The 23,665-nt window shown below is 40.0% G+C and overlaps 1 protein-coding gene across 2 annotated transcripts in view; it reads right to left on the reverse strand.

The window, feature by feature from the left end:
* dspa (desmoplakin a) overlaps positions 1 to 23,665 on the reverse strand; it is an 88,853-nt gene that overhangs the window by 59,644 nt on the left and 5,544 nt on the right. For both annotated transcript variants that reach the window (XM_069920867.1, XM_069920868.1), the window contains exons 2-5: positions 23,127 to 23,220; positions 11,561 to 11,712; positions 11,080 to 11,242; positions 3,986 to 4,114 (exon numbers count right to left, since the gene is read on the reverse strand). In XM_069920867.1, the coding sequence (XP_069776968.1) occupies positions 3,986 to 4,114; positions 11,080 to 11,242; positions 11,561 to 11,712; positions 23,127 to 23,220 (538 nt within the window). The remainder of the gene's footprint in view (positions 1 to 3,985; positions 4,115 to 11,079; positions 11,243 to 11,560; positions 11,713 to 23,126; positions 23,221 to 23,665) is intronic.

A 23,665-nucleotide genomic window follows, 5' to 3' on the forward strand; every position in this document is an offset into this window, starting at 1 on the left:
AAGCCAAATGCTATTTACTGCAGTAAAAACTCTTGCAATCTTATCTCTTTTTAATGTAATTAAAAGGTTTATTTTATTCCAAAGGATGCTAATAACATCAGGTCTTAGGTGGATGGCTGCCACCAAGAAATAGCCTGCCACAGCCAACAAATCCAAAATACCTATTACTCAATTTTAGGATCTCAGTCTTGATTCTAGCATTCAACATTGCATTATATTGATATAAAGATATATGTCACAAAAGCAGGCTCTTTGGCCCTCCCATTTGCCCACCTCCTTGGCCTATCTAAGAAGCAGTCTGTGTCTCTTATATATGTAGTAATTGTAGCTAATTCTAGATATCAACAGCTCTTTGAATATTTTTTTAAAAACTGCCTCTCAGATCCCCTTTAAGTCTCCATCCTCTCACTTCAAACCTCTGCCTTGTTGTTTTTGATACCCCCATTATTGCCACATTGTGCTACATTTAGAATGTAACATACATGAAACCCTTTAACTTTTTGTCCACTGTAAGACAGACAGAGTCGCCACTTTGTCCAGCGCCCCTCACAGAAACCTACAGCACCTGGTGTTCCTAGAAGGTCTCCCCTCCAAGTATTGATCAGTCCTGAGCCTGCTTAGCTTCCAAGATCAGACAATCCCAGGCGTTTTCAGGCTATGAGGTGCTGTGGGAAAAAAATGAATATCTATCCTGTCAATGCCTCGTAAAATTTTATCCACTTCCGGTCACTCTTTCACCCTCTTTAGCTTGCTCCAAGGAAATCAAAACCCAGCCTATCAGATCTCTCCCCATAACTGAAAACCAATCTAGATGGCATCCTGGTGATTCTCCTCTCCTCAAGCACAATCAGATCCAGAAGAAAAATGCAGCATTAGAAGGGGTAGCTAAGCAGAGGAGCATTAGGGATTTTAACATGAGGAATTCAGTGTTGGAGATGGGACAAAATCAGCTAATCTGTTACCACTTGTTTCGAGCCAAATAATCAAAGAGAAAACTACAAGTGAGGGTCACTTGTTAAAATCTTAGCCTTTTTCAAGTATAAATTATTGCTCTTCATTCTCATATGAATTTACCAGTTGGGCCTCTGCAGTGAAGTTCAAATTGTAATTGAAAGTGAATCTCTTGTTTAATCTTCAAACATATTGGGTGCTGACCATTTTAGTTCTCCATAAAACAAAGCAGATTAATCATTTGTGTTTTGCCTGTCCACTGGGGTGAAAAATCTGTACTATCTGATTCTGGAGGTGTGACTGAGGGCACAATTCCAATGGCAGCCAACACAGAAGTCAAACAATCCAACAAAAAGTGGACCCCATTAGAATACTACACAAGGTGACCAAAGATTTGTCTCTTCTCCAATGAACAAGATTTGCACTGGCCAGGGGACAACCATGCCAAAATAAAATCAAGTGGTTTCCACGAGGGCCATTGGCTAAGCCTCTAATGAACTCAAAATGATTCTCTGTAGAGTATTCGTAATATGCTTTGATTTTGGTCATTTTCTGCAAAAGTTCTCACAAAGGTAAGAAAATAGGAGCAGTAGTCGGCCACTTTGCCCCTCAAACCCATTGCGTCAATTTGATCGCAGATGACCTGCCTGAGGCCACATCTGCTCTGCCATGCCAGCTCCCCAGAGCCCTCAATCATCTGATCTTGCAGCAGTGCATCTACTTCCACAATGTTCCAGCCTCCACGACCCTTCAGGGTGGAGAATTCCAAAAGGAAATCCCCTCAAGAAGTTCCTGCGCACCTCAATTTTAAATGACCACCCCACTATTCTTGTATGTCCCCTTACTCGAACTTCACCCACTCAATATCTTTCAATAAGAACACCCACTCAAAACTATGCAAATATTTAATTTCTTTTTAAGTCTGTGATAGGACAATCCTGGTCCTTGCAGGAATTAACCTGGTGAATGGTTTTTGGAGCATATCCTTTCTTAAATAAGGGAACCAAAATTGTGAGTCGTATTCTGGCTTACCACCTCCCTGTTCAATTGCAATAATATCTAAACTCCAATACTTTTCCCAATGAAAGCCAATCTGCCATTTGCCTTTCTAACTACTTGCTGCACCTTCCTACCTACTTGTTGCAACTTATGCACAACACTTTGCACCTCTGCAGTCCTTCTCTATTTAAAGAATAGTTTGCCATTCCCCAAAAAGTAAACCCTGATACATTTCAGCAATGTTACAGATAGCTGCAAAGATTTGCATACTGGTATGCAACTACTTAGTGATTCTGGGACCTGAATGGTATTTTTTTTCTGACTGCTCAAATTTTGCTTGGTAATGAATGAAAAACAACAGTCTTTGGGTGGAGTGGGAAGACATTGCTTTAAATCAGAACAAGAAATGGTTAAGTTATGATCTTCTGAGATGGTGTCCAGGAAAGCAAGTATTTGTTGCACATCTCAAACCATTAGAAAAAAACATTAATTACTCAATGCAATATTTGACCCTAATTGGCCACTGTATATTGCCCCAGCTTGTAGGTGAGTGCTAGAAATTGATGGGAATGTGGGGAAAATAATTACAGGGAGAGATTTGTGGTGGAACAGGATTGCTCTTCAATCATAATGGCCTCCTTCTAGGTCGTAAGAATGTGAAAATACATGCCTAATATGGATGGTATTGGAATTTCTCCGAGACATTTAGCTATAAATTAAAATTATTTCTGCCTTGTAAAAAGATTCATGATTGCCATAGGTCAGACTTGCCTTATTCAAAGTTATACAAATCCTAACTGTGCAATGCAGAAGCCCTACTTGGTGACATTTTAAAACAGCAATTGCACATCAAAAGAAATGAAAAGATTCTACTGTATTCTGACCAATTAATAGATTACTCATTAAATGTACACCAAAGCATTAAAGGTATTCTTTGTTACAAATTTTGTGGAAGCTGAACATTCTTTCACACGCCAGGAGAGGGCAGTGTGCCCTTTACCATGTACAAAATGTATTTCTTCTTCCCATCTCTGAGCATGCCCAGTCTCATATCTGAGAGAGGCAGGTCTATACACAGACCTTACATTACATTTTTAGCATAAGTGATTTAGGATAAATATCTGTTCCATAGTCTCTTACAGATTTCTGTTAATTTGATAAATGACAATCCCCAATTTGTGGTTCCCCTGTGGTTTAGTGTGAGCCCAGACAAGGTTCCAGTCTTCACCATGTTGATGACTGTCTATTGCTGATTAAAGCCAGACCTTGGGCAGCATTTGGAAAGACTCACATAACACAGCAGCAAACTTTGTACATGACCAAGCACTCAAACCACAGCCCACTTTTGTGCTATGGGAAACCATCTTGCTCAGCCAACCATTTATTTGCTTTCAAGTATTAATTTTGGGATCTGTGCGTCGCTGTTACAGAGAGACAGCATTTGAAATGGGAAAACAATGCCATTGGAGACCTTCCAGCTATGTTAATATCCAGAAATGACTTAATAAGATCTCCACTCCCTAAGGAATTCAGTCATAGAACAATCCATTCTTATCTCATACCATAAAATATCATCCACATTACACTAGAATGAAATGTTCATTTAACATCTCCAACTTTCACTTTTAAAAAGTTCCTTTCTCTCGATAGTCAGATAGACAGACAGAATAACCTCTGTCGCATCTAAAGGATGGTTGGCTTTAGTAATTCCAGGATATGAGTTTCCTCTGCTATAATCCTGAGCCTGCAATTCCCCATCTTTTCACTGTCAAGTACTGGGAATCATATGGTCCCTGCCATGTGGTTGTTTGTCTTAAGTTTTAAACCTGAGCCAATTCAGGAAGTGAGCTTTTCCCCAGTGAAAATATTTCACTTTTGGCTGGATCTTGGAAAAACAAGGCTCTGAAGAATTTCTTGGATGAGTGGACCTCTTCAGCATTGTGGTGGATTAGTGACTCCTTTTCCATATTCCTTTCCACTTACAACAGGTGAATATCACTCGGGTGAAAAAGTGCTGGGACCTTCATACACTTACCTGTTCTGATTTGATCTTATCTATTTTCCAGCGAGCATCTTCAAGCGTCTTATGGTACCTTTTGTGATTATTGATCTGTTGTTCTACCGAGGCTGCATCCACACCCCAATCTTGAGAATTTAAAAGAAGCTGCATAAAGAAAGAAGCTTGTTTTACTAAAGTATTGATTTTTGAACTATCCCCTCTAAAACCACCTGTTACATGACTGTATTTTAATATGATAATGTAAATTATACTTACATTTGTAAAAAAAATTACATAAAGTGAAAAGCATTGTTTTCTGCTATCCAATCAAGTCAAGTTAAATATAGCATGTAGTGCAATAATAAAACAGGGTGCAGTGTTACATTACATTAAGGTATATTGTTACAAGACAAAATTCATGGGCTAGAGAAAAGTTCAGTTAAAATATTGGAAGGGAATCATCTTTTACCAATAAGAGGTTCATTTAAGAGTTTGATATGAATGGGAAAAATCTTTTCTTGAATCTGTCAAATCAAATTTATTGTCATCTGATTGCACAAGTACAACTCGACAAAACAGTCTTCTCTGGTCCTCAGTGGAAAATACACAGTCACACAATTAGACATAACACACATACAGACAAACAATACATATGCAGGACAAGTATTCATGGCAAAAATAAATAAATACATTTTGCTCAATGAGTATGGGAGTCTTGGCTGGATAGTGTGAGCAGTTCCTTTGGTCGTTCTGCCTTCTCACTGCCCGTGGGAAGAAGTGAGTTGAGTGAGTTAACACAATATATAATACCAAAGGATTCTCGAGGCTTGGACACAGCCACATCTGTGTGGCACACAAGCTTTTGAATATTATTACGAGCTCCTGTTTTTGTAAAGTGGGATTATCACTGTATGGGATAGTATAGACAGAGGGGAAGAATGGTCAATTACCATTTAACATTTTATACAAGCATAACACAAGCCCAGCGATAATTCGATACATTGGAAGAACTGAGGGAAGGCTTGACACAGTTTGTTCCAGAATTCGATACATTTGCAAAGACATTGTGATTTTGCAAAGGAGAACCATTCTGACGGCTGAAGAGAAAACAGCTTTTTGAAGCCACTCTTGTGGCCAGCCATTTTTGTGGAATTCAGACCAAAGTATGCTCTGGGAATGACTGGGCTTTTTCGGTGGATTTACCTGTGCCAGGAGGGTCTTTTTGGGAAGCAAAATGCTTCATTTTGATTCTGACTAACCGTGGAGATCACTTGGAGAGACCACTTCATTTTAAGTGTGACTAGCAGTGAAGTTACTTAGAGACACTGGTGCCAGGGTCTTGGAAGCTTCTTGAAGGCCACCCAGTTCAAGTCTCGCCAACAAAAGGACCCGGAGTGTTATGACCACAGCTCATATGGATGGACACTTCTTCAAAGGCAATGCAAGAATTCATGTCTGTAGCAGCCACAACTCCAGTCATCCCATCAGGTCAACATTAATTCTCGGCATCAAATTTCAAAGTCTTACACTTCAACATTGAATTTGAAATACTGAATTCTGAAGTAACCTTCCAGACTTCGGCCTGGACTATAATGGTTTGTATTTTATCACACATACATACACTAGAACACCTGCGCATAGCTGGGGATAGATTTATTATTAAGGACAGTTTGAGTTAAGACTATAATTGATGAGTAAGAAATAAAATGTGTTTTAAAATTAAACATTGGTTCATTGCCTAATGCTGCTCGTTACACACGGTTTGTAACAACATTGACCCCTTGAATTTGACAGAACTGAATTTAATGATTCAAGACCAGCTTACCAACCAGAACACCAGAGTTCATGGAGCAGGAAACTTCCAGATATCTGCTACTAAATTATTCTCTTCAGTATTTTCTCTCATTTTTCAAAAATTTCCACCTCCCAAAGGAAAATTCAACCCAAAATATATTTTGGACAAAAGCAAGCCACTTCCATTCTGGAAATTCAGTATGCTCCCACTTGCATTGAATCTATATCAGGGGTCTCAAACTCAATTTACGCGGGGGCCGCTGGAAATAAAGTCTGGGTGAGGCTGGGCCGCATCAGGTTTTCCACAAAAAAAGCTCTTACAAAATCATTCGAATGTTATCAAATGTCTTTATTTTTTATTTTTTAACACAAAATAAGATGAAAAAATAAATAAATTAACAATTCATAAGAAAAAAAATAAAATCAATCAGTAATAAATAAATAAAATGAAAATAATAATAATGAAAATAATAATAATACAGCAGATATAGAAGACTGAAGAAACCACTATAGTTGCTGACTGGAGAAATGTAATTATTATTATTCAGATTCAAATGTCTGTATTAACAGTTCTTTAACCATTAACTTTCTGAACATGAATGGAACATTGAACATAAACTGTTATGAACATGTCTTCTTCTGCCTACTTCTTACTGCTAGAGATCTGGCAGCGCTTCCTCTCGCATAGCCGAGCCACATTTGGCTTAAGGGAGGAGGCAGTAGAGACCCTCAGTAGGGCTTGAAGATGCTCGTCAGTAAGTCTGGACCTGTACTTGGACTTATTGAAGTTCAAGGTAGAGAAGAGCTTTTCGCACAAGTATGTGCTCCCAAAAAGACACAGGGTCCGCTTGAACATTCGGGAAAGCTCAGAGAAGCTGGGGGGCAATTCTCTCAAAAATTGCCCAAGCTTGTATGCTTTTCCACTCACCTCCCTGAACTTGGTTTTGAGTTCAGAGTTGCACTGCAGGTCAATGAGCTCCATTTGAAGCACAGGAGGGGCATCTTGCACATCAAAGGAGAAGGGGTCCGCAAAAATTTGAAAATTTGAAAGATGCTCTGTGCATCTTGAAGTCTGCAAATCTGTGATCAAATTCCTCCTGTAGCTTCAAAATGACATCCACATACTTCTCACCACTGAATGGTGTGCCTGAATCCATGAGTGCCTTGCATGCTGGGAAATGGCAAAGGTTTGTCTGAGAAAGCAGGGCTTTCCATAACATAAGTTTCGCAGAGAATGCTCTCACGTCGTCATAGGCAGCACTGACAAGTTGCCCCTGGCCTTGTAACTTCTTGTTCAGTACATTAAGCTCATGAGTAATGTCAACAAGAAAAACTTAAGTCCATGAGCCATTTGGGATCACTTAGCACGGGGACAGCAACCCCATCTTTCTCCATGAAGGCTTTCACTTCCGCTCTCAACTCAAAAAACCTCTTCAATATGTTTCCCCTGCTGAGCCAACGTACCTCGGTGAAGTAGAGCACATCCCCATAATCTGACTCCATTTCCTCTAAAAAAGCATGCAAACTTCTGTGCTTTAAGCTCCTGGATCTGATTTGGTTGATGCATTTCACAACGACAGACATCACATTGTCAAACTTCAGGCATTTGCTGCAAAGAACCTGCTGATGGATAATGCAGTGCTCTGCCATGCTGTTGGCAGAAAGGCTGATGTTGCTAAACTGACCTTTCTTTTCTGGACAAACAATACTTGCAGCCTGTAATATGCACTTTTTGACAAATTCACCTTCTGTGAATGGCTTTCCTGCTTTAACAATCATCTCACTAACCACGTAGCTAGCTTCGACTGCTGCATCATTCTCTTTGGTTGCCTTCTTAAAGAAATTTTGTTGCCTCACTAGACATGTTTTAAGATTAGCAACCCGGTTGGCTCTCTCATCTCCTTGGTATTTTGCATACTCCTCAGCATGTCTAGCTGTGTAATGACGTTTCAAATTGTATTCTTTGTGCACTGCAACTTTCTCTGTGCAAATAAGACACGTCGGGATACCCCTGTGCTCAACAAAGAAATATTGCACTTCCCACTTTTCCTGAAATTGTCTGTGCTCATCACCAACCTTTCTCTTCACTGCAGGCTTTGAAAAAGACATGTTTGGGGCTGTATAATATATAATTCCACTTGGTGTCACTGTTGCGTTGAAGTTTCAGTGTTTAGCCGATGCGTCTTTTCTGCTTCTTTTTCTGTCCCGCTGAGCAACAACTTCTGGGTTCACACTGGACACCAAAGCGCGTGAAGCGAGAGCGGCCGCGGAAATTGCGCAATGCACACAAATATGCTTATATTCGCAATAAGCCCAGCCGATGTCCCGCCCCCGAGAGCAATATACTCCACCGTGATTGGTAGGTTCGTTCAGCTCCGCACACAACACTGAAAAGTGCCAATCATATCAAACTCGCGGGCCCCACTAACGTTAAACTTTCATATTAAGGCGGGGCCACAAACTATCATCCCGAGGGCTGCAGTTGGCCCGCGGGCCGCAAGCTTGAGACCCCTGATCTATATCAAGCATCAGTTTCAAATCTGTGCAACACATTATCTAGTTCAAATATTGCATTACTTTGTCTCCTTCCTAATCTATTCAGTTCATTCGATACATGTTACATTAGGTACATTGGTAAGACAAACTAGAGGCAGAGAGAAAATCCATTTCCAAACCCTGGTTAGATAAAAAACCTCTTTAAACAACACGACCCAATTCTTCTAATCTAATAATCAGCAATATTTCAAATTTTTTTAACGTGTTGCGATGGGTGTATGTATAAAAGATGATGGTGCAGTGACATTTATGGCAGAGAACAAAAATTATATTCTCAACATTTACTGGCATAGCAGTAGGAAGCAGACTTAACACTTAAGACAACAATTTTATGCTTTTACTCACACGAACACAAATAGGTTTCCTGGTATGTTAAGTTACAAAATATGGATAGGATAGAGGAAATACAACAAATGCAATTAATAAGTACATTGTGTGCTGAAAGAGGAGGATGTAAATCTGTAATGGCTCAAGAGGACAGGCAGGCAACCTGGAAATCGGAAGATAATTTGAAAATACAACAATGGTATATAGAAATGAATAAATGTATTCCATTAGAAAAAATAACATATAGATTAAGAAATAATATTGAAATATTTGAACAAATATGGGAGCCTTACATGATGCACAATAGCGAAAACCTACCGGGGACATTCACTACCTAAATTAATGAAAGGAGAAGGAAATGAAAAGAACTGACTCAGTGGAATTTCTTGTTTATTTTTATTGAATGACAACATTGTTTGACTGGTTTAATGTATCCTAGATTTTGTACTTTAAATGGACAGGAGGGGGGAGGTAAGGAGGGTGGGATGGGAGGAGGGGGGGGGGGGGGGAGAAAATGGCACTGTATATATTTGAAAAGGAAAAAGTATGTATCATGGTTAATATGGTTTATGGTGTGAAAAATAAAAAAATTTTTAAAAAAAGAGGACAGGCAGGCAAGGACATCCCTACCCACTACCCCAAATAATAACCTGAAATGTGACATTAGCCCCAGATTATGGATACATGCACATTTCAGACCCAGAATATTAGAGTGCAAAAGGCTGCAAAATTAACTTCCTAAAGAAACTAAATTATGCAGACAAGCAACTTCTAACCTGTGGGTGTCTGGAACTCGATCAGCACAGAAATTTCTTTCTGCTATGGAGGTTTGAAATCTCAGATTCCTTTAAAACAAAATGATGATTGCTTCCGCCTATGTAGTGTCTATTGGCCAAAAACACAAGAATGTATTTTCTTTCAATCAAGATGCATGGCCATTGTTTATTTCCCAACTCCAAGACATACCAGGTCATGTCATTTGACAGTTCAGGGTCAAACACTTTCTATGTGCCCAGATTACATGTAGACCAGCCTAGGCAAAGATAGTGAGTTATCTTTCCTGCCAAATCCAATAGTTTCCTGGCTCATGTTACTGATACTCATTTTTTTATTCCAAAATTTAAATAAAAATATTGAATTAAATTCCTCAACAATTGTACCAGATGATAAAGTTTGTAGCTACCAGTCGAGTAGCTAACCACTGTGCTACTCTCTACAGAGGAAGCAGCCAGTTTCAGTTGAAGGGATTCTAGGATACATGAACCCAATTGAAGAGATCAGACATATCTGCTACAAAGTTAGTTGATGACATCTCTGTCATCCAAGATTAGTGACTAAAAACAGATACTGCAAAATATCATGACTAATAGATGAGTAACATAGAATTCTCTCCACCTGTCACAAACATGACCAGATGAGTTGGTGGAGAGCAAAAGAGTAGCATGTGTGGTGATGAGAGGGATGTGGCAGCAGATGGAGGAAGGAGTGGAGAAAGTGATTGGTGAACAGATGATTGAGAACTTTACGTGATGCCTTCATACCTCTCAGCTAACACCACAAAATGCTGTAAATGTTCATGAGGAAAGGCAGGGCCCGTGGAATGGGACACAGCTGACATTTCAACTCAACCATCCAAGAAATTCACTCTGCATCTCTTTCCACAGAAGCTACATGACCAGTTGAATAGGCTTTTTTTTAAAAATTAAAAGACACATTTTCCAGACTTTGAAACATTTTGTTTCTGGTATTTTCCCCACAAACATTAAAGCAGAAAGGTTTTGGTAGCATTGTAACCTTGCTAACAGTCTCAAGACAACAGAGGCTATATGTTCTCTCAGACTCAAGTCATGACCATTTGAGTCATACAGCACAGACCAGGCCATTCAGCCCAAGTTGGCATTCTGAGTGAGTCCTGTTTGCCTGCATTTGGCCCTTATCCTTCTCAGCCCTTTCCCTCTATATGTCTGTCCAAATGCCTTTTAAATTTCATAATTGTACTCCGCTCACATAGCTTCTCTGGCAACTCCTTCCAAATTCTGAGTGGAAAAAGTTGCCTCTCAGTCCCATCTTAACACTCACCCCTCTCACAATTAAACCAGTGCCCTCTAGTTCTAGAATTGTCTACCTTGGGAAATAGTACAGAGACTATTCACCCTTCTAGGCACCTCATGATTTTATAAACCTCTAGAAGGTCCCCCTTCAGCTTCCGACACACTCAGGAATAAAGACCCAACCGATTCAATTGGTGCTGAATAATGTCTAAGAGCTTCAACCTAACATCAGTCCCTATTTCAATTGAGTGTGAACATTGATCCTGATGCAATTATCATTGAAAATGAGAAAGGGTTGAACACTTGGGTACCTCACAAGAAGATATTTAGAATGATGATAAAGGAAATCAGAATAAAACCCTGAACTTTGAATAGCTCACATTTCATTATAACAATGTTTACCTTTTGCTGATTGATCCAGTTGAATAGTTCAGTAGTTGACCTTGACACCTCTTCATCCCTGGAACTTGAGCGCCTCTGTATAAGGTTATACTTGGAACGTTCAGACCATCGATCAGCGATGGTTTTGGCAATTGCACGCATCTGACCACGGAGATCAAACACACTGTGGAGTTTCAAATGAGAAATTAGCACTGAATGAATTTAATCAGATTATGCTTTATCTTCCACTGAGTAGCACTGATAAGGTTATACATTATATGTATCTTCCCTAATGAAAGGAGAAGGAGCAATAGGGAGAATAAGGATGGGGGGGGAAGGAGGGAGAGGGTGTGGAGGAGTGGAGTGGTTCAGGGTATGATGCAGAGGCAGGAGAAAAGAGAGTTCAAGGGATAGAAAAAGCAATAAGGGTTTGGAGTAAGGGCAAAGTAAGAAGGCAGGGATGGTAATGAGGAGCATTGATGGGGGATGTAATTTTCCACACCTATCTTGCAGTGCTTCAGTGGGGTACCCACTACGATGCAGATCAGTAATGTTGTCTTCAATATTTGCGAGGTCATCACCAGCTTCTCTTAACAAACTATCAATATGGTGTCTGTATCTCCCAAGATAACCATGATCAAAAGCAGTCAAGTCCTGGCAGGAAAAATGAACACAAGCATTTGATGGATTAACCAAGCCCTCTGTTCTCCCCTCAGGTAAGCATTGTCAGGTACTTAAAACAGTGTATAATTTTAACACAGTCATTCCCAAAGTGGGCAGTGGAAAGGCGGTTAGGGAAAAGAGGGAGGTTCAAATGGTTTTTTGTATCTTGGTGACATGGTCTGGACAGGACACGCACCACATGGCAGCCGGATCAGACAGCAGATGCTCTGGGGACTGACGGGTGATCATGTATTTTCACGTCTGCAAGGGCCAAGACTCTAGTTGTGTAAGCATTGCAAGTTATCTTTAGCTGGGGATGGTGACTGGCCGGGACAGGGACCAACTGTTGAGACAGTGACTAACTGGCGGGGACAGGATCGCGGGGACGGGGACCGACTGCTCTGGACGGCAACTGCCCAAGATGGTGACCGACAGCTCGGAGCTGCAACCGCCCAGGACAGGACTGCTGGGATAGTGACTGATCACCTGCGATGGTGACTGCTGGGGACAGGACCGCTGGGATGGGGACCGACTGCATTATATCAAGACCCGCACTGTTCAAAACCATGTTTTACAAAGTAAACTTGTATTTACGTCTAACTATAACTTCTAATATTAAGTAGTTCTTAAGTATTTGATTTTTTAGTTTCACGTTCGTACTTGTCATATTGTGTAATTCATTTATCTTTCCTAGTAATTGCATTTGCTGTTTTATTTCCTTATGTTTTTTTTTCTCTGTTGCATTTTGTTGTGATTTGTATGTTTTACTGAGAACCTTACATTTTTTGTTGCAGAATAAAATACGGCTGCCACACAGCAAAAAAGTGTAGGCAATATTATGTGAAAACTGGGAAGACCATGTAGTTTCAGGTGAGATGCAAATTTACTCTTTCTTATTGCTAAATAAATTGGTTTACTATGTTTTATTTCTGAAATACATACACTTGTTTAGAGTATTAGATTAGTTGATGTTTTAAATTTGCAGTAGACCTAATACCAAGAAAGGTGTGTGTTCATTGTATGTGTGGTGTGTTTAGTGAGGGGGCGGGGAGGGGGGAATGGGGTTGGGTAGGAGATGAGAGCACAGGTATATTTGGGAACCACTAGGTTAACATCTATTGTCTGTACATAATTCTTCAAATCTTCTGTTAAAATATGAATCGAAGTAATTTCATTTGACCACCTTATCTGACAGTGATATTATGAACTGTATCATGAATGTAACAGCAGCAATGTAACAATTTTGATACATTCCTCAAATCTTTTCACATCAGAAAACAGGTTACAAGATAATTAAACTAAAGCATTTTTCAATGAGATGGAGTTTGTGATTTCAGTGGCACTTTCTACATATTGAATCCCTTGCAACTTTACATATGAGGACATGAAATATCAGGCTGGCAATCTCAAAGACTCCATAATCTTGCTCTCTGAAAGGTGACCATATTTTACTCGAATTGGTCTTCTGAAATGCCATGCATCTCATCAGCCAACCTATTACTAGCTTGTTTTAAATCTAATTTAATAAATTGTTAGCATTTGAATGAATCACCTCTCAGCTGTTAGTTCAGTTCAATAATCAACATTAAAAAAAAATGTTGGATACATTCAGCAAGTAAGGCGGCACCAGTGGGAAGGAAGCAGAGTTAACCCAAATACAAAATGTAAAATGGAGAGAGGAATTAGTTTCCAGCACATCACAAACATTATCATTGTTTACTCCTCTCTTTTCCTACAGATTGGTATTTTTTAATCTTTTACTTTAAACCAATTTGCTTGAAATGTTAACTCAACTTCCCCTTCATAGGTGTTGCCTGACTAGTAGAGTATTTCCAGCACATTCTGTTTTATTTTAATTTCTAGCATCTGCTGTCTTTTGATTGACAATAATCAAAATCACCCATTACTGCATCGTACATTGTTTGGGATTCCACAATAAAACCCATCTTTAAAAAAAACTAGAATAAAATTAATTAATATCACTGAATAAAATAAATTGAATGCCCAATGAGATCACTTACAGTGAAATTACTAAGGTTAGCAACAAAATAAGCACAGCTACAATTTCCATAGGAAAATGTTTACCGTCAATCTGATGATTGAATAACACTGGTTTTCTTTGAAAAAAATTGTTTTGCCGCTGATTTTCATTTGTACTTGGCATCTGATACCTCTTGTGTCAATGTCCAATAATAAATAGTCAGCCATCACTGATGGATTCCAGTTGCCCTTATACCTCATTTCCATGGTTACAATGTCCTGGTTAAACCTTCCACCGTGTTCGTCACCAAGATCAGCAGGGAAGAAGTCCAAGTGTGAATGCAGAAAATTAATTTGCAATGAAATGTTGGGAGGTGAAGACTGGTGGAGATGTGAGCAGGTGACCCATTTTAAATGGCTATAAAAGTGAGGAACTGTATAGCAGAGTGGTCTGAGGCCGAGTGATAAGGCTTTGTTGAGAACAGGCGAGAGTTCAGGGTTAGTGGGTGAGTATATTGTTCAACACATTAGTGTTAATAGATTAGGCATTGTGACTATAGGGTTAGTGCTCTGTGCTGAATGCCAGATGTGAGGTCCCTGGGAGACTCCAAGCCTCCTTGATGCCCACATCTGTGCAAGTACACCATAATTATTGTAACTCTGTCCTTCTGACATCCCTTATCTATTTCCAGTTGTATTTTGTAATCCATGACCCAGCTGCTGTTTGGGGGCCCATATATAACTGCCATTAGTGTCCTTTACATTTACCATTCCCTAACTTAACCCATGAGGACTCTCTGATCCCATGTCCCTTCTTTCCAATGATTTAATATTGTTGATTATCAGCAGATCCACGCTGCCCCCTCTACTTCCCTGCCTATCTTGTGATGCATTGTGTATTCTTGGACGTTCAGCTCCCAATGACATCCATTATTTAGCCATGACTCAGTAATGGTCATAGCATCATACCCTCCAGTCTGTTGCTGTACAGCAAGATCATCCACCTTGTTTCTGCATGCACTTAAGTATAATACCTTTAGACCAGATTTTGAATGTACAGTTTCTTTGCCAACACTCCGGCTATTATGAGTTTTGTCACCTGCCTGTCATCCTTGCTGCACACTATCTTCATGTTACTGCTGTTTCCTCCTTCTGCAGCCTGAGCACTCTGGTTCCCATCCCCATGACAAATTAGTTTAAACCCTCCTTAACAGCTATATTAAACCAGGATATTGGTTCCTTTGGGTTCAGGTGTAACCCATCCTTGGCGTATGGGTTGTATCTTCCCCAAAAGATTTAAGAATCTGAAGCCCTGTCCCCTGCACCAGTTTTTCAACAATGCACTTATCTGCCTGATCTCATTATTTTTGCCCTCACTAGCACATGGGCCAGGCAATAATCCTGAGATTACCACCCTGTGGAAGACATTAGTGGCACTTCTTATGGCTCTCTTGGAAGAGAAGTGAGTGCAGTCAAGATCACAAGGTACTCAGGAGGATAAATTGTCTACGGATTGATAAGTCTCCCGGACCGGATGGAATGCACCTTTGGGTTCTGAAGGAGGTAGCTGTAGAGATTGTGATCTTCCAGGAATCAATGTAGTCTTTCATGGTTCAGATGGACTGGAGGATCACAAATGTCACTCCACTATTTAAGAAGGGAGTGAGGCAGCAGAAATGAAGTTACAGACCTATTGGTCTGGCATCGATGGTTAGTAAACTGTTGGAGTTGAAATGGAGATTCTAGTTCGAAAGGGAAGCACAAAGAAGTTCATATCAGTTATGTATTCTTTAATCCAAATGGGTATTCCTAAACGGGAGTTACTTATATCAAAACAAAGATAGGAATCAGAGTTAAATATTAGTATTGATGTTAAGACCTGGTCAAACTTATGCTACGACTGTATGACCAACACAATTAATGTAAGACATAGACTGATGCAATATAATTTTTTTGCATCAGCTATATTTTACCCCGTAAAAATTACATAAATTAAATCCTAATTTTTCCGATTTAAGTTTCAGATGCGGGGAAGAAACAGATACTTTTTTTTAAACATTCCACCTGGTCATGTTGCAAATTGAAAATCTTTTGGGGAAACTGAAGAGCTTTATTAAATCAAATTATTGGGAAACAATTGCCTCCAAGTCCAGAATTGTTTCTTTTAGGAAATATTACAGATGCATGACCTAAAATGAGTACCAATTTAGAGTTTCTTAAAATTGCATTGGCAGTTACCTGGAAGTCTGATTCTCTCTTGGAAATAGCCCATTAGAATACTGAAAGGCAAAAAAAAAACAAAAAAACAAAAAAAAAAACTGAAAGGCATAGTTAATTACTTATAACTTAAAGAATAAATACATGTTTTTGCAGGTATGGGAACCCTCCTTACAAAATGTAGGGTTGAATACTTAATAAATAAGATACTTATTCTATTTATTTTCCTTCTCTCTATTTTTCTTCTTTTTATTGACATTTAAATAAAAATTGGGCCTCTTCTTTGTGGACTGGATTTCAGATCTAGACAGCTCCTCTTTTCTCCTTTTTCTTTCCCATTTCCTTCTTTCTTTTACTTTTTCACCTTTTTTCTCTTCTTCATTAGGGGTTTTGTTTGGGGGAGGGGGGAAAAGGGGTCATATTTGGAACATGTATTAATGATTCACACTTAATTACTTATTTGTGATGATCATTTGGTATTATTTGGTGATAAAATCAAAAATAAAATATTTTAAAAAGAAACAATAAAGGGATCCTATTCTAGTTGGTTACAGCGGTGTTCCACAAGGGTCGGTGTTGGAGTCGCTTCTTTTTGCGTTGTACGTAAATGATTTGGATTATGGGATAAATGGCTTTGTGTGTACATTTGCAGTCGATACCAAAATAGGTGGTAGGGGAGGAGTTGCTGAGGATATAGAAAGCCTTCAGAGAGACGGATAGATTCAGAGAATGGGTAAAGTGGGGGTGGATGAAATAAACTTAAATGGGGATAAAATTCAAAATTCCTCATGCAGATACCATAAAAGTTGACCTCTAGGTTGAGTCGGTGGTGAAGAAGGCAAATGCAATGATTGCATTCATTTCGAAAGGGATAGTTAAGAGGGCAGGGATGTAACGTTGAAACACCAGAAAGCACTGGTGAGACCTCACTGGGAGTACTGTGTACAGTTTTGGGCATCGTATTTGAGAAAGAAAGTGCTGGCGTTGGAGAGGGTTCAGCAAAGATTTACTAGAATGATACCAGGAATGAAAGGGTTAGCATATGACAGACTCTTGATTGTCAACTCTTGGACTGTACTCATTGGATGACAGAAGGATGAGGGGACCTCATAAAGGCATTTTGAATGTTGAAAGACCTGGACAGAGTAGATGTGGCATGGATATTTCCAATGGTAGGGGATTCTAAGACAGGCAGAAGAGGTTTCATCTAATGTGGCATTGTGTTCAACTCTGACATCGTGGGCTGAAAGGCCTGTTGTATGTAGGGCAGCATGGTTGGCATAGCGGTTAGAGCAAGGCTTTACAGCACCAGCAAATAGGACCAGACTGGGGTTTGAATCCCGGGCTCTCTGTGAGGAGTTTGTCTGCCTGGGTTTCCTCCCACCATTGAAAACATACCAGGGGTGTAAATTGGGCGGCAAGGACTCATGGGCCAAAATGACCAGTTACTGTATTGTATGTCTAAAAATGGATGTCATATTGTCAGGCTTTGAACACAGCAGGTCGGATCTTTCCAGCTACAAATGCTATCGGAATGTCTCCCTTCGAATCCGCAGGGGTTCCTGGCTTTTCTTCTTCTTACCTCACCTAGATCTTGACCTGTTTGCAGCTTCCATCCTCGTTCCAACTAGCCATTCGGCTGCACCTAATTCAGCCATTACTTCCATGAACTCAAGTCTCCCTCCTGGCCACCAATCACTGCACTACTAACACCCTAGGATCTTTTATCTTCCTCCCAGCTATACTAGTCACTGGGTCTAACATGGACTTCTTGCCTCCTCTCAAGGGCATTTCTGTGCAAACCCCCCCCGCCCCACCCATGTGGATTCTAGCCTTCCCTCACCAACCTCTGCCAATTAGTGCAGTTTTTTTTTAAAAAGTGAAAGAAACTCACTCATTATTTTGCTTAATTTATTTTCAAAACTTGCCCGCATATTCAAAATTTTACTGCAATTTTTGGCCTTAATACTTAAGTAGTAGACCGAAGCTCCTGAAACAAGAATGGGTGTAAAACCAGTGAACACAGTATTCTTGGACAGGAATTTATAAGTGATGGACAGTCTCTCCCATCAATAAATAAGCTATTCTTCCCCTCGAGCCTGTTCAGCCATTTAATTTGATTACAACCTTAACTGAAATAACTTTCTTTGATATGATTGTTTCATTATTTTAGATTATTTATTGCTTTTTAAATATTTTTATTGATTTTCATAAATAAGCATGTACATACAAAACATTTATGGAATACATAATATTAATAACAAATGACAAATTAGATAACTCATCAAGCTATAAAGATTATTTCAGCTAAAGAAAGTCTCTCTCAAACACTCCCGACTAATAGACTGATGAGGACACCCTTCAGCTTTCCAAGTTCAAGGGAATACAAACCAAATCATTCATTACTTTGTGATGAAAGTTCAGCTTGCAAATTGGACTGTTTTATTGCGATTTCAGTATGGATTTTCACCAATGATTTTTTTTTTAAAAAAGCAGATTGTGGTGATGGAAGTGAAATGTTTGAAAGATGCCAGGTGCATGTCATCGAGTTCTAGATTTGCGTAGCTGTGAACTACTGTGTGGAATCACCAAATGCGCAGAGGTTAAATAGGGCTGTGCCTGCGCCACGCTGAAACACAGCACTGACCCCAGTGTCAGGCCCATAACATAATGAGTTGAGGGGACAGACACACTATCAGTCCATTCAATTTTACGTCAACCATAGTTGGCACATCTTGTGCTGCCAAATTTATTTAAGTATCACTCAAAGTAAAAGGGTGGCAGTTTTAAAAACCTGTTTTAATTCGTATTTCTGTTGTTAAATTGCATGTAAAACAAATTGTTTTGTTAATTTTATTTTTAATATCTTTCAACTGTTCTGAAAAGAGTCAGTTAGAAACAGTGGAAAGGGCCTTCAGGGCAGTCAACAGGCAGGGCCTTATTTCTTCATCGACATTGGGAGCTGTGTGGCCACAAAGACAGGTGTAACCGCCACTCTTCTGTTAAAGGTATGGATCGGATCCAATGCAGCATTTGCCAAGGATAACAGAAATAAATAGTGCCACTTTTAATCCTGTTTTTTTTTTCCCTTCAAAAATATTCTTCACTACAAAGTTTGTGAACAAATAAAATGGGTCACTATTTAGTCAGTACTATATACCTTACCAAGAGTAAGATAGGACATAGGTAAGGAGGTCTTGCAAAAATGATATAAAGCGATGAAAAGACCACATCAGCAATGTTGTATGTGAGCGTGGCTACCCTAGCCAAAAAACCTAACCGAACTGGTTCCTGGGAGTCAGATAATGAGGAGAGATTAATGAAAACCAGCCTTTTTTATTTGCTGGAGTTCTGGAGATTGAGTTGTACTATCTGTGATATGTACAAATTTTAGAGAATGCTTGATGGAATAGATGCATGCTCAAGGTCAGGATCGGCATATTTGTGGATATTTTGCAAATTGGGAATAAAATTAGAAAATGCTAGAAAAACCCAAGAGGTCAGGCAGCATCTACAGAAGGAGAAAAAATTATGGTTTCTGGTCTAAAACCTTTCATCCAGAACTGGGAAAGAGAGAAAATGAGCTGATCTAGATTACAAAGATGGTGTGGAGGTGGGGGGAAGAAATAGGTGGAACAAAAGGAATTTTTTGATAGGGTGCAATAATGTAACTAAGTCAATTATTGTTACTTCTTGATCTAAATCAGGGGTTAAAATTTGCTTAATGTTAGAGCCACATTTGATAAACTTCAGATGTTTGAGAGCCGCAAGACATAAAAAAATATTACATACACTTATTTTATTCTTACATGCACATTTTGCAACAAAATTTATTTAAATATTATAAAATACATGTATGTAATAATATTTATTCATGCATGTAATTTTTAAATTGCAAATTTGTATTGGTTTCAATAATCAAAAAGTATACATACTGCGTTCGGGGCATTGGGAGCTCATGGGAGGGCAGGTGGCAAGTCCGTGTTCGAAGCATTGGGAGCTTGGATGGGTAAACAGCTGAGGCCGAGGCAAGTGTACACACTCGGGGCGTCAGGAGCTCGGATGGGGAGTGACCGGTGCCTAGCTGATAGTCCACATTTGGGGCATCAGGAGCTTGGATGGGAGGCAGCTGGCGCCAAGGTGATAGTCCACATTTGGGGCATCAGGAGCTTGGATGGGAGGCAGCTGGCGCCAAGGTGATAGTCCACATTTGGGGTGTCAGGAGCTCGGACAGGTGGGCGACTGGGGCCTAGGTGAGAGTCGGCGGTCAAGATGTTGAGTGGTTGGATGGGAGGGCGGCCAGAGCATCGGGAGTTCCAGTGGTGGGTGGTCTGATCTTAGGAAAGAGTCCCTGGATGGGGCATCGGGAGCTCCAGTGGACAGGCAGCCTGGGCCCAGGTGAGAGTTCGCAGTTAAGGCATCAGGAGCTCAGATGGGAGGGCAGGCAGGGCCAAAAATAGGTAATTGACTTTTACACAGTATCGACTTTTACAAGCGAATATATATGGCTATACATAGCAAATATTTTCAATCGTAAGCTATGTCCACTAAAACATTGTGAGCACAAGCTCATACAATTCCTGTCTCAGCCAACATTGTATGTCAATTAGCTGTATGTGGCTCACGAATCTTGGTTTGGCCATCCCTATTCTAACTGCATTGGAAACAAGGGCATGTGTGTAATCATTTAAGAAAGCATCACAATGGAAATTCAACTCCCCACTACCTGAAACAAATCGTCAAATGGCAAATTCAATATCATACCATCTAGCATTTATAATACTACATGTGAAGGCATTAAAATGGACAAGATGATCCATTTCTCAATTAGTGATGAAGGTGTTTAATGTACAATAGGAACTACAGTACAATACTGCAATTGGCCTTATTTTCTGGGTTAAGGAGAAAAAGGTCAGTTTTGTTTCCCTGCCAGTGATAATTCCAAACTGTAAACACAGACATTTAGAGTTGCTGTTGTTTCTGCACAATTCACACCTTGTTATGATTTTTTTTTTAAATGCCAAAATCAGAACATCCCACAATGGGTTTTTTTTTGTGTCCATGGGGAATCAGCAAGAATGTTATCAGGGAGCCAACAAAGCACTGCAATATCCATCCATGGCATTTCCCCATGAAATTTCCTTAACACCTACTGAAATAATAATGTGATGGGAAGAGATCCGGCAGAACTCCAGGTTATCACATAGCTGGCCACAAGTTCATGGTGTGGGAAGACAACCTGAATAACAGGATTACTAGTTGGCTGCCTGCTGTACACGCCATCTGATAATTAGATCTATTATGTCAATTAAAGTCATGGGTGGTGCAAAAGCTTCAGTTTCATGTTGCAACCCAAGACCCCCTCAGTTTCTCTACTTAGCACAATAAAAGCTTTAAATTTCTTAATCTTCGTCATATCTTAAAATTGCACCCAAGTTGAAATGAAGATTAAACCAATATGGAGTAAAAGAAAGAAACAAATTTCAAAAGGACCTTAAAATTTATTGTAAGCAAACATCATTCCTCACGTGCATCTGTATTTGAAGTAAATTATTTTTGATTTTGGTTTCTTTTTGACTATAGGCACATTTTGTTTTGTTGTAAGTTGCATAATTCCAAACTGTAAACACAGACATTTAGAGTTGCTGTTGTTTCTGCACAATTCACACCTTGTTATGATTTTTTTTTAAATGCCAAAATCAGAACATCCCACAATGGGTTTTTTTTTGTGTCCATGGGGAATCAGCAAGAATGTTATCAGGGAGCCAACAAAGCACTGCAATATCCATCCATGGCATTTCCCCATGAAATTTCCTTAACACCTACTGAAATAATAATGTGATGGGAAGAGATCCGGCAGAACTCCAGGTTATCACATAGCTGGCCACAAGTTCATGGTGTGGGAAGACAACCTGAATAACAGGATTACTAGTTGGCTGCCTGCTGTACACGCCATCTGATAATTAGATCTATTATGTCAATTAAAGTCATGGGTGGTGCAAAAGCTTCAGTTTCATGTTGCAACCCAAGACCCCCTCAGTTTCTCTACTTAGCACAATAAAAGCTTTAAATTTCTTAATCTTCGTCATATCTTAAAATTGCACCCAAGTTGAAATGAAGATTAAACCAATATGGAGTAAAAGAAAGAAACATCATCTTTGCAGATGATGCCGCTTTAGTTGCCCATTCAGAGCCAGCTCTTCAGCGCTTGACGTCCTGCTTTGCGGAAACTGCCAAAATGTTTGGCCTGGAAGTCAGCCTGAAGAAAACTGAGGTCCTCCATCAGCCAGCTCCCCACCATGACTACCAGCCCCCCCACATCTCCATCGGGCACACAAAACTCAAAACGGTCAACCAGTTTACCTATCTCGGCTGCACCATTTCATCAGATGCAAGGATCGACAATGAGATAGACAACAGACTCGCCAAGGCAAATAGCGCCTTTGGAAGACTACACAAAAGAGTCTGGAAAAACAACCAACTGAAAAACCTCACAAAGATAAGCGTATACAGAGCCGTTGTCATACCCACACTCCTGTTCGGCTCCGAATCATGGGTCCTCTACCGGCACCACCTACGGCTCCTAGAACGCTTCCACCAGCGTTGTTTCCGCTCCATCCTCAACATCCATTGGAGCGCTCACACCCCTAACGTCGAGGTACTCGAGATGGCAGAGGTCGACAGCATCGAGTCCACGCTGCTGAAGATCCAGCTGCGCTGGATGGGTCACGTCTCCAGAATGGAAGACCATCGCCTTCCCAAGATCGTATTATATGGCGAGCTCTCCACTGGCCACCGTGACAGAGGTGCACCAAAGAAAAGGTACAAGGACTGCCTAAAGAAATCTCTTGGTGCCTGCCACATTGACCACCGCCAGTGGGCTGATAACGCCTCAAACCGTGCATCTTGGCGCCTCACAGTTTGGCGGGCAGCAGCCTCCTTTGAAGAAGACCGCAGAGCCCACCTCACTGACAAAAGGCAAAGGAGGAAAAACCCAACACCCAACCCCAACCAACCAATTTTCCCTTGCAACCGCTGCAATCGTGTCTGCCTGTCCCGCATCGGACTGGTCAGCCACAAACGAGCCTGCAGCTGACGTGGACTTTTTACCCCCTCCATAAATCTTCGTCCGCGAAGCCAAGCCAAAGAAGTTGCAATGATATATGTTAATAGATTGAGTTTGAGTTTCATTGGGAGAAACAATATACCTGTTGCAGCATCTTCTCTGCTTCGGCAAGTTTTATTGCACAGTCCTTTGTCGCTGCAAAGCTGGCATCATGGTGTTTCTTCAGCCAATCCATACTATTTAGAAAAAAAAATAAAATGTGTGGGGTAGTATATGCTTTATGAATAATAAACACCTTATTCTGTACATGAAATTGCATTCCATATTACAAAAAAATTCAACATTCATGACGCAGGAGAATCCATAAAATTGTGAGCATATAAAATGTTAGAAAAATTGATTCTGAAATAAACTCTATTGTTCAAAAGTCATACAGGATTGTGTACAGTGCCTATGGTAAAGCACATATTTTAGTTAAACCAATCACAGGGCAAAACTAATAATTCTCTTCTGATTACAAATTTTAAGATGGTTGCAATATCCTTGGAAAAACCCAAGATAAACCCAGTCACAAGAGGCTCCAGATGCTGTAATCTGGAGCAAAAAAAAATCTGTTGGAGAAACCTAGTGGGTCAAGCAGTGCAAGGAAAAAGAATTGTGATGTTTCAGGTTGGGAAACCT

This window comes from Narcine bancroftii, chromosome 2 (genome assembly GCF_036971445.1).
Source record: "Narcine bancroftii isolate sNarBan1 chromosome 2, sNarBan1.hap1, whole genome shotgun sequence".
In the NCBI taxonomy this organism is placed as follows: domain Eukaryota; kingdom Metazoa; phylum Chordata; class Chondrichthyes; order Torpediniformes; family Narcinidae; genus Narcine; species Narcine bancroftii.